Source organism: Alligator sinensis, unplaced genomic scaffold (genome assembly GCF_000455745.1).
Source record: "Alligator sinensis unplaced genomic scaffold, ASM45574v1 scaffold874_1, whole genome shotgun sequence".
NCBI classification, from domain to species: domain Eukaryota; kingdom Metazoa; phylum Chordata; order Crocodylia; family Alligatoridae; genus Alligator; species Alligator sinensis.
Genome location: NW_005842302.1, coordinates 855,323 through 873,644, shown reverse-complemented (window position 1 = coordinate 873,644; position 18,322 = coordinate 855,323). Strand labels below are relative to the sequence as shown.

The 18,322-nt window shown below is 46.1% G+C and overlaps 1 protein-coding gene across 1 annotated transcript in view; it reads right to left on the bottom strand.

Annotated features, from left to right (window-relative positions):
* ACAN (aggrecan) overlaps positions 1-18,322 on the bottom strand; it is a 78,392-nt gene that overhangs the window by 25,080 nt on the left and 34,990 nt on the right. Inside the window, exons 2-12 of the mRNA XM_014522102.2 lie at positions 16,869-16,945; positions 14,777-15,148; positions 13,581-13,755; positions 12,759-12,886; positions 11,953-12,246; positions 8,902-9,414; positions 8,193-8,367; positions 7,546-7,673; positions 6,025-6,318; positions 5,404-5,601; positions 1,272-4,253 (exon numbers count right to left, since the gene is read on the bottom strand). Coding sequence (XP_014377588.1) covers positions 1,272-4,253; positions 5,404-5,601; positions 6,025-6,318; positions 7,546-7,673; positions 8,193-8,367; positions 8,902-9,414; positions 11,953-12,246; positions 12,759-12,886; positions 13,581-13,755; positions 14,777-15,148; positions 16,869-16,938 — 5,329 coding nt within the window. The 5' untranslated portion in view covers positions 16,939-16,945. The remainder of the gene's footprint in view (positions 1-1,271; positions 4,254-5,403; positions 5,602-6,024; positions 6,319-7,545; positions 7,674-8,192; positions 8,368-8,901; positions 9,415-11,952; positions 12,247-12,758; positions 12,887-13,580; positions 13,756-14,776; positions 15,149-16,868; positions 16,946-18,322) is intronic.

The window sequence follows — 18,322 nt, the reverse complement described above, 5'->3', positions numbered from 1 at the left end:
CACACTTCACCCCTGCCTGCGGCAGGCGGTCAGGCTAGATGATCTGTTCAGGTCCCTCCTGACCCTAGCTACTATGAAACTATGAAACCCTCGGCACGCGTGCCGAACATGGCACGCAAGGCCATTTTGCTCGGCATACCACCACCAGCTGGGCTCTAAGCAGCTGCTGCCAGCCACGGAGTCCAGGCTGCTCCCAGCAGGAAGCTGGAAGGCTGCAAGCCCTGCTGCAAGCAGACTGGGCTCCATGGGCCGGCTGCAGCTGGGAGGTGGCAAACAGCTGCTCCAGGTTCCAGCATGTCGGCACTCCAGCACCTTCCAAGGTAGACATTGCATTTTTTTCGGCACTCCAGCCAAAAAACGTTGCCTACCCCTGATCTAGATAGTCGGAAAGTTCTTTCTAATCTCCAACCTAAATTTTCCTTACTGTAGCTTGAAGCCATTGCTGCTAGTCCCATCCCCTATGGCCACAGAGAAGGGCCCATCTCCATCCTCTTTATAATTGCCCCTCAGGCACTTGAAGACTGTTATCAAATCTCCCCTCAGTTCACTCTTCTCCAAACTAAATATCTCGAGTTCTTTCAGCCTTCCCTCTTAAGTCTTGCTTCCTAGGCTCCAAATCATTTTTGTCACTTTGCCCTGGACTCTCACCAATCTGCCCACATCCTTCTTGAAGTGTGGGGCCCAAAACTGGACACAGTACTGGACACAGTATGCAGAGATGCCAGCTATCTATATCTCAGTGCTTTTGCACTCTGCCGTTACTATATTAATCTGCTGTTATCTTTGATTTCAGGTTACTTTATTTCGGTTGAGTATACAGAAGGTCAGACACAAACACCAGGGAGAGATTTATGAGAAAACTGTGATGCCAATTATAAAACTGATTGCTGTGCTTGTTTATTAAATAGAAGCAATTGAATATTCCTATTTCAGGGCATGTTCTACTGCAGGCATGAGAAAGGAGTATCCCCTCACCCTGCTGCCATGGGCAGAGCTGCACAATTCTACCTTCCTCTGAAGCATCATCAGTTGCTGGGAGAAATCTAGGATGCTGGGCTTGATGGCCCAATGATTTGATCTAGCTTGGCAAGCCTCATCTACAACTTAATTAGGTAAGTTAATTACCTTTTTATTACATTCCTTAATGTAATAATTCATTATATTTATTACATTATGTTGCTATATAGAACCCCCAAATCCCCTTTTATAAAAGAGAAGTCAGCACATCTGTGGAGGCACACTGGAAGAACAACATACATTTTTAACAGTACCTTCTGCAGTGAGCCTTGGAACATCTGTTGCTTCTTGTGAAACTTGAGGCAGGATAGCAGTGGCAGTGGGTGATATCAGTAGAGTTTCTAGAACAGCAGCTGTTTCTGTCTCTTGTCCTGACACCATAGGAGTAGAGGACTCTATTTCAAGCTGGGCCTCTTCAGGACCCTTGGGCTCTTGTGTTAATTCAACATCTGGAATACTGGTACTGATTACAATGTCTGGGGCAGAGGTTTCTCCTGAGATGTCTGGGATTGTGTGTGTATGTGTTCCTGAAGTATCCGTAGAAATTTCCCTCCTCTCTTCAGGTGTTCCAGAAGATTCGCCACTGACCAAAGATATGCCAGATGTGTCAGTGCTAGTTTCAGGGAATGTGGATGTTTCACTGCTGGTTTCATGAACAGTAGCAGTTTCTATGCTAATTTCGGGCAATGCTGATGTTTCATCACTGGTTCCACCAGCTGTAGCGGTTTCTATACTAATTTCGGACAATGCTGATGTTTCATCACTGGTTTCACCAATTGTAGCAGCTTCTATACTAATTTCAGGCAATGCTGATGTTTCATCACTGGTTCCACCAACTGTAGCAGCTTCTATACTAATTTCAGGCAATGCTGATGTTTCATCACTGGTTCCACCAACTGTAGCAGTTTCTATGCTAATTTCAGGCAATGCTGATGTTTCATCACTGGTTTCACCAACTGTAGCAGCTTCTATACTAATTTCGGGCAATGCTGATGTTTCATCACTGGTTTCACCAACTGTAGCAGCTTCTATACTAATTTCGGGCAATGCTGATGTTTCATCACTGGTTTCACCAACTGTAGCAGCTTCTATACTAATTTCGGGCAATGCTGATGTTTCATCACTGGTTCCACCAACGGTGGCAGTTTCTATGCTAATTTCGGGCAATGCTGATGTTTCACCACTGGTTCCACCAACGGTGGCAGTTTCTATGCTAATTTCGGGCAATGCTGATGTTTCACCACTGGCTTCCTGAACTGTAGCAGTTTCTATGTGAATTTCAGGCAATGCAGATGTTTCACCGCTGGTTTCATGAACAGTTGAAGTTTCTATGCTAATTTCAGGGAATGCAGATGTTTCACCACCGGTTTCATGAACTGTTGAAGTCTCAATGCTGATTTCGGGCAATGCTGATGTTTCGCCACTGATTTCACGAGCTGTTGATGATTCTGTGGCAGCTTCAGGGAATGCTGATGTTTCACCACTGATTTCATAAGCTGTTGATGTTTCTGGACTAATTTCAGGCAATGCAGATGTTTCCGCACTACTTTCACCAGATGCAGAAGCATCCCCACTTGCTTCAAAGATATGTGGGACTGTGACAGCTGTTTCTCCACCTAGCTCCTGTGAAACTGTTGGCTTTGTCACTACTTCTTCTAGATCAGAAGTAATTAATGTCACTTCTGGAAGTCCTGATTCCTCCCCACTAACTTCAGTCACTGCTGAGGTCAGTCCACTTAGGTCTGTGACTCCAGAGATGTCTCCACTAAAATATGGAACACTTGATGGCTCCCCACTGATGTCTACTGTCCCTGAGGGTAAGCCACTAATATCCACCATTCCAGACACTTCTCCAGATGTTTCTCTTTCCCCTGAAGGAAGTCCACTAATTTCTAACACCCCAGATGGCCCTTCCCCTGCCTCCTGTGCGACAGATGTCTGTGTTACAACTTCTACCAAGGTTGTATCCACAAGAGAGATAGTGGGAAGGCCAGACTGGAGCCCACTATAATCATAAACACCAGAGGGCTGGCCACTACTGACCTCAACACCAGAGATTTCTCCACTGATGTCGGGTATTCCACTTGGAAGTCCACTTATTTCAGGCATTCCCGAAACATCCCCACTGAAGTCTACTAGCCCTGAAGGCAACCCACTAACATCTAAAATTCCAGATACCGCGCCTGATATATCTTCCTCTCCCGAAGGCAATCCACTGATTTCCAAAATCTCTTTTGCTTCTGCTTCTGTAATGGAAGGGGTTGTTACTTCAACCACACTGGCATTTATAAAGGTAATGCCTGAGGGCTCACCACTTTCATCACCACCAGAAACCAGGCCACTGAGGTCAACAAAACCACTTATGTCAGGTATCCCAGATGGTGCTCCACTGATATCAATTCCTGAAGGTAATCCACTGATATCAGGTATCCCAGAGGGCATTCCGCTGATGTCCACTCCTGAGGGCAACCCACTGATATCAGGTATTCCCGATGGTGCTCCGCTGATATCAGGTATGCCAGAGGGTTCTCCGCTGATATCAGCTCCTGAGGGGAACCCACTGATTTTTCCACTGATGTCCCATTCAGCAGAGGGTAAACCTGACAGGTCTCCTTCACCACTGACCCCAATTACTCCTTTCCCTTCCTGTTCCCTTTCTGCTGCAGTTGTTACAACTTCCACCAAAGTGGTATGGTCAATGTAGACAGTAGGAATACCAGATGGCAGTCCACTTTCCTCTCCAGATGGAAGGCCACTGGTTAGTTCAACACCAGAGACTTCTCCACTAAATCCAGAAGGCAGTCCACTGATTTCTGGAAGCTCGCTGATTTCCTCTCCAGATGGCATCCCACTGATGTCTGGGATTCCAGAAGCAGACACTGCTAGGTCTTCCTCTCCAGAAGGCAAACCACTGACATCAATAATTACTGGGGGCATTCCACTTACGTCCCCCGAGGGGAGACCACTCTCTCCAGAAAGAAGGCCACTGATATCCAGATCTGCAGATGGCATTCCACTTTCTCCAATCCCTGAGGGTTCTCCGCTAGGTTCAAAAATTCCAGATGCTGGTTCCCCGCTTACATCTGGGGCTCCAGATACCCAGCCTGAAATTGTTGGTTCACCGCTGATTTGAGGCTCTCCAGATGCAGAGATGTCCCCTGACACGCCACTGACAGAAGCCTCTGCACTTGTTTCTTCTGGTATTGCACTAACAGGAGGGAAAACAGATGGACTCACTGGAAAAGAAGGGAGAGAGAGAGAGCGAGCAGAAAAAAAAAAGATTTAACAAACTGGTCTCAAAGAGCTATTAATAATATCCCGTTTGATTTTGCTCCCAAACTGACATCTAATAAAATGAAATGATGGACCATGAGGATAAGGGCAGAAAGTTCTGCACACCTCCCAGATCTCCCTTCTTACCAGAACATTTGTTAATGCAGATTATCTTTTAAATAACTGGAAAAACACTGGAATTTAAAACCTCCTATGACAGCAGAAATCCCTAAAGGATGGCCTTTAGGACAAAGCTCCTAGTCCAAGAGTCATAGGTGGAAACCACTGCTGTTTCTGCAGATAGGGCATGGCACCCTGTTTGGAGGAAGCTTTGGTCTCTGGCTTCAAGTTATGTCCTTCTTGGAAGTCAGAATCTGAAATTAGTTTCTTGATTGATTTCTCTCTCTAATACATACATCCATGTGTTACTGAAAGGTAGATCACAACTGCTACCTGCACTGATTTTTTATTGTAGGGTTGACTTGAGTTTCTGTTATGAGAGCGTGGCTTGTTTGGTTTTAAGATGTTCACTGAATCACCTTCAGAAAAAAAAATTGCATGTGTAGGCTAAGTTTTCCAGAAATGTGTGTGTTTAAATCTCAGTGTATTAAATTTACAGTCACACTAGTGGTAACTGTGTGCACACAGGTTACAGCAGAAAGTCTAAGTAAATCAAAGTGGTTTTATTTGCTCTAAGTAAATTAAAGTGACCAGAGCCCACACTTCCATCTACTTTTCAAAATACCCTTTCCCTTTACCAGAAGTCCAGTTTGTCATGGGTTGCCTGTGAATAATGAAGTATCCATGAAAAATACTAGGTTTCACTCAGTGTGTTTCAGAAGAGTGAACTTCTTTTGAGCTTCGGGGCTCAGAGAGTAGCTCAGCTAAAAGGTGCATGTGAGATGAATGTAGATTCTTGGGTCAGAAATTAACTTCTTATAAAGAGAGCAGCACAGAACTTTCTCCTTCATCGCTCTGTTTCTCAGCTGGATTCAGACAGTGATTCTACTTAACAAGCCTTAACGAGGACAAGTTATGGTATTTCTCGATTGCCACCGTCCCACATTTTCTCACTCTGATGTGACCCACCACCCAAGGAGAAATGTAACCCACCTGATAGCAATGATATGTCAGTTGGAAAGACTTCTGCTCCCCATTCTGTCTGATTTTCAGGTCCAGTGGCAAGCTCTGTTTCCACAGTTGTCTCTTCCCCAGAAGGCACTTCCTCCACTCCAGGGATCACTTGGGTTGCAATCAGATCTTCTTCAAAGAATGGGGTAGCTCCTTCAACTTCCTGCAGAGATGGCAGGGCTGGAACAGAAAGATATTGAAAGGAATTTCTATGAATATCCTCTCTCTCTCTCAGGTGCCTGAGGCTGCTCCTCAAATAGCCTCAAGCAGAAGAACAATGTAAAGATAGCTATAATTAAGTATTTAACATTTCTCATTACTGACGGCAAGGAGGTTAAGCTACACTAAAAAAAGTATAAACTGTATGAGACTTAATGGGTCTTGTCTGTCCTGAGTTTTCCATTTCCACGACAATAAAATGAATATAAAAGAACAATCTATTGTCCCTGTGTGTCTTGGCAAGAAACAGCTACTTGTGGTAAACACCATTTAGTATAAAGTAGAACCACAGCGTAACCATTGCCCTCATGAAGTCCTCTTCCCAGAGAAGACATCGTTTTCCTTGTGACCTGGGCATTGTACTCTAGGAAGAGTAGATGGTACCTCTGAAACAGTATGCGTGGTGCCTTGACAGTGGGTCAGGAAATCCTGTTTGGTTAGGGTTCAGGTAGATGGTCCTCACTCCAGGTTTGTCTCCACCACATGCAGCACGTGGGGTAACAATAGGATATCGGAGGCTGCCATCGGCAAGCCAGCCGGCATGGCATCTATCTAGGCCCAGCTTCCAGGCAGCCTGGAGTTGTCCAGTCGAGGCCAAGGTGAAATTTTGGCTTTCACAGTATTCCCGGGCTTCTTGGAAGGTGAACTGGCCTGGCTGGGTTGCAAAGAACACCTCACCTAGGGGAAAAAAACAAGAGTTCTTAACATCTAGGAGTCTCATTTCCTATGGATAGATCAGACCGTCCTGCACAAACTGCATACTAGGGGTGCGCAACATTTTGCCGGCAGTTTCATTTTGATGCCGTTTTGACTTGTTTTGAGCTCGAAACAGCAAAATTGAAACAAAACAGAAAGCTTCAAAACAGCCTTGAAGTGAAATGAGGCAAGTTGAAACGTTTCAAAGTTTTTGAAAAGTTTCGGACCTCAAGCTGGGTTTGCCTGCAGGGAAACAGAAACTAAAGTAAGGAGAGGGAAGGGGAAGAGGGGGAAGGAGTGCTCTCATTATTGACTATGTAGCTGGTCAGTGACTGTCTTCCTTCCCTGAGGTCCCTTCCAATCCCAGTGCTCTGGGGGAGGGATGGAAAAACTGCATAAAAGGCAGCATTGTTTGAACTGCCCTGCTTTCTGCCTTAGTGTCAGTTGAGTGAGGGCGCACCTGAACACACACACAGTGTCACCCACCCATGTCACAAGTTTTGCTTGTTAGCAGCTAGAGGTGCAGGGCCCCAGAACCCAGAAGCCCTGCACCTAAATCCTTGATAGCTGCCAGGCTTCATGGCCCCAGCAGGGGCTACCATCCCTGCAGCTTTCACCCTGCTGTGCCTTAACACACATAGTGTCACCCATGTCATGAGTTTTGCCTGTCAGCAGCCAGAGGTGCAGGGCCCCAGAACCCAGACTCCCCCTGCACCTAAATCCTTGACAGCTGGCAGACTTCATGGCCACAGCAGGGGCTACCATCCCTGCAGCTGTCACCCTGCTGCGCCTTAACACACACAGTGTCACCCATGTTACGTGATATGAGTTTTACTTTTAAGATTTGAGGTGCAGTTTCCCCCAAACCCCTGTACCTATCTCCCTAAAACTTGGTAGGCTTCATGCCCTCATAAGGGGCTACCATTCCTGCAAGCTTCATCCAAATAAGGCCAGAAATGACATAGTTATAGGCTGTTTCAAGCTTCCCCATTATAGCCTATGGGCAAAATGTTGAAACAGCTAAACTGTTTTGACAAAACAAAACAGAACAGCGGTTTTGAATCGAAACAAAATTCGAAACGAAATGCTGTTCTGTTGAAACATCGAAATGCAAGTCAAAATGGAACGGTGCCATTTCGCACAGCCCTACTGCATATCCCCTCTCTGCCTTCTCCAGCATAAATATTCAGAGGAACATGCAGAACATACCCTTCAGTCGGTCAATGTAACAGTACACGTCATACATCTCTGATGCTGGGCGCATGCCATATGTCCGAACGCCTGGGGAGCTGTCCTTGTCTCCTACACATCTGCTCCGTGGAGTCACAATGGGATATCTTTCAAAGGGAAAAGAAAGCGAGCTCCTCAGTGAGGATCCTGAATGTCTCAGGATTCAAGGAGCATGCTCAAGGGAAAGGGAAGTAAATTCCCCACTGATTAATAACAGCAGCAGCAGGGACCGTTAGCATTTGGAGGTGCCAAAAGTCTTGAGTATGGTTTGGAAACTTGCGGTGAACACTCCACAAAAGAGGGAAATGCAACACATATGCCTGATGAAGGGTATTTGTGTCCGAAAACTTGCAATTAAAGAATTTTTTTTGCAAAAATCTTGTTGGTCTAATAAAAGATATCGTGTCTACTACGAGTCCTGACACATATGGGGATGCATTCACAGTTCAAGAGCACATTATGCTGCAGACTGAATTGTATTTTCCTCTGTTTCAGGTAGCTGGATCCTGTTGTAAATGGAGCTAAAGGGCTCGTTTGAGAGAACCCCTTCCCAAACCCAGAAGGCTCAGTCTAGTTGCTGAATATTTCTTTCAAGGGTGTCTTCACTTGACCTGACCTGATCTTACCTGACTGTCTGGTCCCGCAGCCAGCCAGCATCACATTGATCAAAGCCAGCCTCATAGGCCGCCTGCAGCTGTTCGGGAGTAGCAATGACAGCATTGTTATCCAGGCAGGCCTGTTGGGCTTGGACGAAATTGAGGGAATATCTGTTGGTGGCCGGTCGGTAATGAAATACAACACCTGGTGGGAAAAGCAAGACAGCAGTGAGACACAGACTCAGAGACCCTCTCCCACCCCAGATGCACATGCTGGAAGAACCTTCAAAACCAGCCTGGTAGGAGCAATGTCTGCTGAAACTATTCAATTGAAACACTATTTACTGGAATCTGCTTTTAGTAAAGATGGGGATATCCCAGGGCTCTCCTATTCTTCCTACAAAGCAGATGATTCAGTGGCTGAGGAGGGCTGCACACAGGATTTTGGAGTGTGACAATGTAGTCTGAGCACCAAATGACTGGGGCTGTTCTGTGATAACATGAGGTGCCCTTCAGTCTCCTCCTCACTACTCCTGTTTCATGCACAGAGGGGAGGACAGGGACACATCTTGCTACCTGGTGTTTGAGGCAAAGGAAAGGCTGGGCTGGGTAGGGTATGCCCAGATCTGATCTCCTCCTTTCTAGGTGGGCAGTACTTAGGTTTTGTCAGCTGAAGCAGCTGTGTGGCCAGCCCACCAGGAAATGGATCTTGAGGTTTCTTGTTATCCCTGTGACTTACCGGTGGGAGAAATGGGCTGCTCAGGAATGAGTGCGATGTCAGGAGCGGCTGTCACCTGCACAATCTGTTCTTCCACTGTAAATGCTGAGGCAGACTCTAGTTCTGGGGTGGCAGTCACCCCCAAGGCCTCCTCCACCGAGCTCACCTCTGGTGCCTCGCTGGTGTAGAAAGTCTCCAGTGCCCAGGTGGTGACCTCTTCAGGAATGGCCCACACTGGTGTGGCTTCCTCTTCAGTCACGTTCTCTGCCTCCGTGAAAGCTGTTTCAGCAGTGATGCCGGTGGCAAAAAGACCAGGTGTCACCGTGAAGCCTTCATACAGCTCTGAGGCAGTGGGTGTAATGTCAATTGGCCCCAGGGTTGCAATGCTGCCACGAGCCTCCTCCTCCGTGACATTGTGTGGGAGAGGTAGCTCTACTTCAGTTCGAGTGACAGTTTGGATGGTGAAGGCACTGCCCAATTCACCTGCTGTTTCGTCGGTGAAATTCTCCGGGACCAAACCTTCAAAGTCCTCACCTATATCAAGAGACAATGTGTTCTTTACTGACCACTGCAAGGGACAGTCTACTAGAGTCAGGCTTAATGGAATATATTTGTTTCTGGATGCTCTCAAGAGAGGGGTTGGGAGTGCAGATGCTTTGACAGGAGATGGCTGATTGGATGGGTGTGGGGCTGTGGATCAAGGGGTGGGTGTAAGGGGAGAAGGAGAAGATGATGTGATAGCAGCAAGGGTACATGATGGAGTGGGTGTACAGATGTTATAAGGGGAGATGCTACTGTGATGAGAGAGAGGTCATGTGAGCAGATGGCCTGTGGACCATCCGGCAGCTCTTCCATCTTGAAAACTGACTTGTCACACCTGGCACTGGCCTACCTCGCATTGGTTGGAATATACCTAGCAGCTGCACTTGTCTGGAGGGATAATCTTTGTATTTTCAAAAGTAAAATACCAACCATTTCCCCACTGGGGCCCTACAATCTCCCACAACCCAGAGTATTTTCACTGACTTAAAGGGTAAATCCCTGTTTCAGTTCCTGTATGCTCTATAGCTCTCACATGGGTTAGGCTGGGGTAGACAACCCCCTGCATGCATGCTGGAGCGTGGCACATGGAGGCATTTTGCTTGATATGCATGCCTCGGGCTGATGGCAGGGAGGGGGCCAGGGCTGTGATGCCGCAACAAGGATCAGGCCTCTTGTGGCTCCCCCAGCATCTGCCCCAGGCATAGCAACATCTTACAACTTGAGATTGCTGGTGTTTTTGGCACTCTCCCCCAAAACATTGCTGACCCTGCGATAGGCAGTCAGCCCTCCCTTTCCACCTCCTTTGTGTACTCCTCCTAACCCTGAAACTCTGGGGTAGCCTGCGATTATTGTAGTCTTTAGTGACCTCTAGTGCCTGCAGCCAGGAATTTAAAATATAAAGCCCCAAACAGGAGGAAGAAAGCACGGACACTTTGGTAATGATGCACAGAAAATTTGAGCCAGGGAGTGAAGACAGAAAAAGACAATTAATACTACCATGAAACCTCTCACTCCCGGAGTCCCACTCAGGTCACTTCTCTCCTTGGTCCTTTCCTACATCTACATGCAGCCACTAGGTGAACAGGTCAAATGAGAGGACTCAAGTGTTTGCAGTATGACATGATGATGATGATGATGATGATGATGAGAATGGGGATGTGCTTGAGTCATGTTCCCCTCATTCCCTGCTTACACCCTAGAGCTAAAACTCCTGTTACTGGAGAGGGAAGGCCACATATCCAGGTCTACACTGAATGCCTGGAATAACTCATGGGAAAAACAGGGAAGGAAATGTCAAGTGTTCAAAATGAGGGATCCAGACACCAAACAGAGAACCCCCAGCAGTGCCCACTGCTCTTTGAAGACATTTAGAGCGCCAGTGGACGCCCCACAGAAGGACTCTGTCCAGAGACGTGAGATAACTAAGGATAGGATATAGATCCCCCAATCGCAGAGTACCCCCTGTAGAGCTTCCTTTTCCTGGTTACATAAATGGTTTCTTTGGCCAAGACCAGGGGGCAGTTGATGAGGAGGTCCTGAGACTTCATGATGAAGATGCATACCCACAATTCAGCTTGCAGTTTAGGAGCACTTTTCATCCCTCACTTAGGCAAAGCTCTCACATATCAACACCTATGAGTAAGGATTTCAACCATCTTATTTCTATCCCATCCTGGCAGATGGTGACTGGGCCTCTCTTATTCACACCTTTGTCACCTCTTATCTTCTCTACACATAGCCAGGAAGCCTTCAGCACTTAGAGGATGCCAGAAAATACAGAACAAGGCTCCTCTGCAGCACTGGCCATTTTAATCACCTTAGATCTGTACTCTTCTTCCTACACTGGCTTTCCATAGAAATTTAAATGATCTTAAACTCTTGGTCCTTATCTTTAAGGTTCTTCATGTCCTGGTCCTAAGATGTATAAAAGATATATGTCTCTGGTGCCGGGGAATTATTGTATGCTTCTCTGGCACAATGGAGCTCTCTATGCAGAACTAAAGCTTTTCTGGGGGATTGATCTAAGTCTCTGAAGTAAATATCCCTTGGAAATAAGATCACCATAAACCACACAACTTTCTGCTTCATTTGTAAGGCCTTGATCTTGCCTTTTCCAAAATAAATAGCAGCCTGTATTAAAAAAAATCCATATGAAACAACACCCCTCTGCACATGCTTCTCTCTGCGGGAGAATATTAGTTACCTTGCTTAAAGCACAAGAAGATGTTCAGATATTTATTTAATTAATTGTTTTTCATAGATGAGACTATGGAATAGTCTTCCAAGGGAAACTAGAGAAGTCTCATCACTTAAAATTGGGATAGACAAAACACCGGAGAACAGACTGTGCCAAGCAGTCACATACTAGATGCATGGGGCAGAACAAGGGGCAGGGGGTTGTATTTCTAATTCACAGGTCTGTGATAATTCAGCTCTGGCTGGGAAGCACTGCCTCTGGCTCTTGGCATTTGCTGCTTACTAACACCAATGGATGCACTGTACTCAAGTCAGCGCACTCAGGGCACTCACCTGTGTAGCAGATGGCATCATAGCGAGTATGGGGGTGAGGGTACCCAGTCTGATTGACATACAGGTATACTGTCCGCACCCCCACCAGGTTCCCACCGCAGTTTGGACGTGCCTTGGAGATGGGGTACCTAACGCTTTGGTCTGCCAGCCAGCCTGCACTGCACACATCCATGCCACCCTTCCAGGCAAGGTACAGCTCTCCTGTGGTGGCCAAACGGGCTCCAAGACTGTGGCATTTCTCTGCAGCTTCCTGGAAAGTAAACTTCGCTGGGGAAGTGGCATAGAAGACTTGACCTGCATTAATCACAATTCATAAAGTCAATGATTTGCCTTGAGGCTTAATTCTAACATCACCCAATTCTCCCAACCCTTGTCCTTTTGTTCTTGGAAGCTGGTCATTGGGAGGAAAGATAAAAAGAGCTGCCTATGTATGACTTGCATAAGTGACAACTCTGGGGGTGACATACCTATCTACAAGTGGCAAAAAGGTGGGATGAATATTCAAAGGTGAAACAAGGGGACATACGTTATAGGAGGACAGTATGACATGGATCCTTTTAGGTTTGATAATTAAGTCTGAGCAGTAAGACAGTGGAATAGCCTCCTAAAGTAGTCATGGGAGCCCCATTAACTTAGTTATTTAAAACCAGAGAGGATAGTGGGGATAATCCAGTGTCAACAAGGGCTCTTCCACCCCCAATTTATCTCATCTCCGGCCCTTTTGGCTCTATTATTATCTGTCATAAGGATATGCAAGGTCTAGCCATCCTGTCCCTTTGTGGAATTATTGAGAAACCAAAGACCACCTTTTATTTCTTCTGCATAACAATAGACGTCATATGTTTCGTCAGTCTCTCGAACGCCGTAAGTTCTCACGCCAGGAAACTCATCTTTGTCACCATAGCAACGCTCCCGAGGGAAATGGATAGGGTACCTGAGAGAGAGAGTGCACGGGAAATGCCCAGTGAGTAAACAGACATCACTGGGGGGGGGGTTCTGTTGCAATGTTGGGCGGTGGAAGGCCATTGGGATGAGCTGAAACAGGTGGTAGAGAATCAGAACTAGAATCTAAAGATCTCTTTATATGGGGTGTTTAGCAAAGGCAGACCAAAACCTTTCAGTTTTTCCTGGACAAGGAAAGAGGAAGAAGGAGGCCTAGTCTTTCTCATACCTGAGCATGATAAGGTGAAAGGGGAGGATCATCCAGCCATTCACCAAAGACACTAGTGCAGAGAGAGGAGCTAGTTTTCAGGCTTCCCTGATGCCCTAATTGATGTGTTCAAGATGTAGCCATATCTGCTGAGCTTGGCACAGGAAGCAGTTTGCATGGACTGTAACTAAACCACCGTTCTCAGCTGTGAGACATTCAGTCCTTAGGTCTTAAGCAACGATTGCCAAGCAAACCAGCAATGGAAGTAGTTTCCTCTTGGGGATACTTAACCGCTGGGAAATGGATTGAGATCCACCAGCTCATGTCACACCAGGTGAATAAAGGAGTGTAACCTTTGCTGGTTACAATTAAACAGAGACTGGGTTTGAACCAGTGACCTAGCTGTGGCAGTCCTTCTGGCTGTATACCCCTTTCCTTCCCCTTTCAGTGCCCTCCTTTGCCATCTTCAGCTAATTACCTGACAGTCTGATCAGCCAGCCAGCCGGCATCACACTGTTCAAACCCATCTTCATAGGCAGCCTGCAGCTGTTCGGGGGTTGCGATGACAGCACTGTTCTGAATACAGGCCTGCTTTGCCTTCTCAAAGTTCAAGGTGTACCTGGTGGAGATGGCTCTGTAATGGAACACGACTCCTGGAAAACACATTGGCCAGCACACACACACATGTGCACAGATCAGTCACTGAATGATCCGCCCTTCACCATCTTCCCTTTCAAAGGATTTAGCAAGCCAGTAAAGAGGCATTACATTGCATGTGGAAAATAATGCATCAGCCATGCATCATTTTATTGCACAGGTGGCCCAGTATTCCCTAAACATATTCCATTTTTCCTCACTTAGCATACCAGCACCCATTACCCACTAGATATCTGGTGTGCTGGACATTGCACAAATATACAGGAAGGCCTGGAGCCTTCATATGTACTGCTATCATATTTAAGCTCTATTTTTCCATAGATGGTGACCATTAAAAAAAAAATGGCTGTATGCATACTCATCCTGGCATAGGAAGGATTAGAATCAGAAAGAACAGGTCTGGAAGGGACTTCAGGATGTCAGTGACTCAAACCCCCTGATCAAATCAGGGTCATCCCTGTCTAAACCATTCCAGGAAAAGTGTTTATCTAACCTGCAGAAAAGGATATAAGGGTTATCGTGGACTACTACCTGAGTATGAGGCAACATACAGCTACTTGTATGTTTCTGGAAAAGAATTTATATGTTCTTTCAGAAAAGACCAGTTGTCTCTACTTAGTACCATATCTCCTAGCAAGGCAGGTGAGACTAATAGTCCTTACACTCTGGTTTCTTGCTGTACCTCTTCAGACCAGTAGCCCATTTTGTCCAGCATTGATCCTGTCAGCTGCCCAGAGTAGTGGTCCAGCTAGTTCTGCCACACAGAATTACTTCGTTCATCTATTTAGCCTGGTATTCCAGTCCCTGTCCACTTTAGGATAAACCACTAGTCCAGCCTGTTTCACTCCTGCTTAGCTGCTTGATGATGACTCACTCTGATCCTGATATAATCAAGACATAAGGGCTTCCCAAAAGAGTCACACCCTTTGCAAACATATTGCGCCCTTCTCCTTTCTGCCTAACCAAATCAGCCTATCAGCTCTATTTCCCAAACGCAGTACTGGAGCAGGATCTCACCTTTCACTATGACCTCAATTGTGTCCTGTCTGTCCTCGATACCATGCATCACTCCACAGCGATAAATCCCACTGTCATTGGACCTTAATGCCTTGATTTCCAAGCTGGCATCAGTGGGGATGGCAGGATAATTGGGCATAGATATCACCTCCTTGTACTCAGTGTTGATTCGAACTTTCCCATCTGTGGCCACTAGCAAGACTACTTCCTTCCCATCAGAGAGTCTGCTCCATTTGATTCTTGGGGTCAGAGGAGAGATGGTATCATAATCTATTGGGTCACTGAAGTAGCAGGGGATAATCAGAGAGTTTCCCAGCACAACTTTCAGAGGAGACTGTTCAGGTATCCTCACTTCCAGTCCATCACCATTGTCTGCCAGCCCAAAGATTGTGAGAAGAAAATGGAAGATGAATTAATCACACCCACCTGCCATAACCACCAACATTTACAAAGTAGCCTCTATTTTATAAACTGCTCCCACAAGTTTCCAGTATATGACTGTACAATCTAAGGCAGAGGTTAGTCACTGTTTTGGAGTGACAGGCTGAAATAAGGTCATGTGAGCTAGCACTTCTGACGCAGCCCCCTTGTTACCACTTTACCCTTCCCACGCAGCCCAACCCCCGAAGCCCCCTGCTACTGAAATGCCACTGAATTGCCCTTCCACCAAAACACCACCGATATCTGGGTTCATGGACTGGATGAAATCGCTTGGAAGACTGGATCCAGTCCTTAGGCTGTGGGTTGTCAACTCTTAGTCTGTAAAATAAAGTTTGAAGACTACAGTGGCCCTCAAGTCTTGGTAGCTCTCAAAGAATTTTAGTTAGGGGTATGCAAAACTTCGGCCTGTGATTTGATTCGGAGAAGATTCGTCCCAATTCGGAGGCTGAATCATCAAATCCGAATTGAATCAGAAGAAGGAAAAAAGACCTCCGAATTGATTCGAAGCCTCTAAATCGATTTGGAAGAGATTCAGAAAAGATTTGGAGATTCGGAAGGCAGCCTTTCAGGGGAACAGAAACTGAGAAGAGGGAGGGGGAGCAGGGGGGGAATGACTGACATCTGTAGCTGGCCAGTGACTGTGATCTTTCCCTGAGTCCCCTTCCAATCACAGTGCTCTGGGGGAGGGACATAGAAACAGCACATAAGCCTTTGTCTGCAGGCTTTCTGTGCCTTGTGTGAGCTGTTTCTGCCTGAGCAACAGCATCTGAAAGGTACTGGATTAGCTTTGCTTCCTATCTAGTCAGTCTCCTGCTACTTTCTGTTCTTGGAAAGGATTGGATATAGCTTACTAACTAGAATTCCTCTATTTATCCCTACCCAATCCATTTCTTTCAATTTATATTTGTTCTTGTTTCCCCTCCACACTTCTTAAAAAGAAAGCTGTGTTTTCCCTGGCAGTGAAACCCCTGCACTATCTCCTTGAAACTTGGTAGGCCTCACGCCCTCAGAAGGGGCTACCATCCCTGCTGTTTTCATCCAAATCTACCTTAACACACACACAACATGAGTTTAGCTTTCAGCCCTTTGAGGTACAGTTTCCTTATCTCCTTGAAACTTGGCACACATCATGCCCTCAGAAGGGGTTACCATCCCTGCAATTTTTATCCAAATCAGCCAAAGAATGACACAGGCATAGGTATTTCAGTGATTCCCCATTATAGTCTATGGCTGAATCTCCAAATCTCTTTGAATCAGCACCAAATCTTCTGGAGATGAATTGATTTGGGACAGTGATTTGAATCTCCAAATCGAATCACTATCCTATGAATTGGCTGAAACTGAATCCAAGTCAAATATTCCTTATTTGCACAGGCCTAATTTTAGTACACTATTCAACTGATGTAGTATTGAAAATTTAGGCACTTGAGCTGTAACTATCTTTTCCTCTCCTGAGCACAGCAGCAGCAACATGGTGAGGCAGTGCAGTGGCCAAAAAGAAGGCCCCTGTTACTTATGGGGGAAATGAATAAACTCAGAGGTAAGCTTGTTACAAAAGGTGTTGCTTTTTGTGAGGGACACAATCTGCAACACGCTGGCTTGCTAGATACTGTGTGCAGCACCGAGCAGTGGTCTCACCCCCTGTACGTACCTGAAAGCTCCACAGAGAAGGCTGCAGTGATGACTCGCAAATACACAATCACTAATAGCAAAGTGGTCATAGTTTACCTGCAAGAAACAACACATAGAGACAGGATTTATTATTGTGAGGTGATCATAACAGAATGGGACCCTTCAGAAGGAGCAAATGTCATAGCTTAGGGCAGCTAGGAACATCCAGAATACTTTTTGTACACTTTTACCCTGAAACTAGTGTGAGAGTATTTATTGGACAAGATGTTGCCCTGAAAAGAGCTGGAGATGCCCATCTTATTCCAATAACTCAGCCACTCAAAATAGGAACCTTGGTTATATACAATGCTCTTACTATAGTGGCTTCATATGCTCTCTCTCTTTTGTGATCTGATTATTGCTGCTGGGTTGAAAAACAATTTGATCATTGAGCTTTATATGTGTTGTATTTCTACCCCAGAAATGCACATTGTATCCACCAAACCCTACATTTCAGCCCAGAAAACCAAGAATGAAGGCACCACACCACCAGTATTTTCCATCTAACAAGCCAGCTTGGAAACTTTGGCCGGTGCCTTGGATGGACTTGGTACAACTTAGGTTATTCTGGAGGACGTCTGGCCCTTTTTAAAGGTTGTAGCTTAACTGCTTATATCACATTTACATGTTTACTAGGCCTGTGCGAGTAGGCAGCTATTCAATTCAGCTTTGGATCCGGCTGCTTCAGATGCCAGTGATCCAATCCAGAGCTCTGGACCAGGTTCCGGCTTCGATCCGGAATGAGTTAATGAGTTAACAAGCAATGATTAACACCTAAAAAACCACAGACTAAGGAGAGGAAATAATCAATACAGACAATCAACTGCCCCAAGACAGAGACAGTCAGTTGCACAAGCACCCATGTCACGAGTTTTGCCCGTCAGCAGCTATGGGGTACAGAACCCCAGAACCCCCCTGCACCGATCTCCTTGACAGCTGGCAAGATTCATGGCCACAGCAGGGGCTACCATCCCTGCAGCTTTCACCCTGCTGCAGCTTAACACACACAGTGTCACCCACGTCATGAGTTTTGCTTGTCTGCAGCTTGAGGTGCAGTTCCCCCCCAATCCCCTACAGCGATCTTCTTGAAACTTGTCAGGCTTTGTGGCCTGATCAGGGGCCACCACCCCTGCAGTTTTCACCCCCACCTCCCACCCCGTGGTGTAACACATACACGTGACATGAGTTTTGCTTTCAAGAATTTGGGGTGCAATTCCTCCAAAACTCCTGCACCAATCTTTTTCAACCTTGGCAGCTTTCATGCTCTCAGCAGAAGCTACTACTTTTGCAAGTTTCATCCACATCAGATAAAAAACAACAAAGTTATAGATATTTCATTGCTTCCCCATTATACCCTACGGTCGGATCTCTGAGGCGGCTCTGAAGCTTTTCCGAAGTGGTTGGGAAGCTCTGAACCACTTCAGAAAGCCTAAA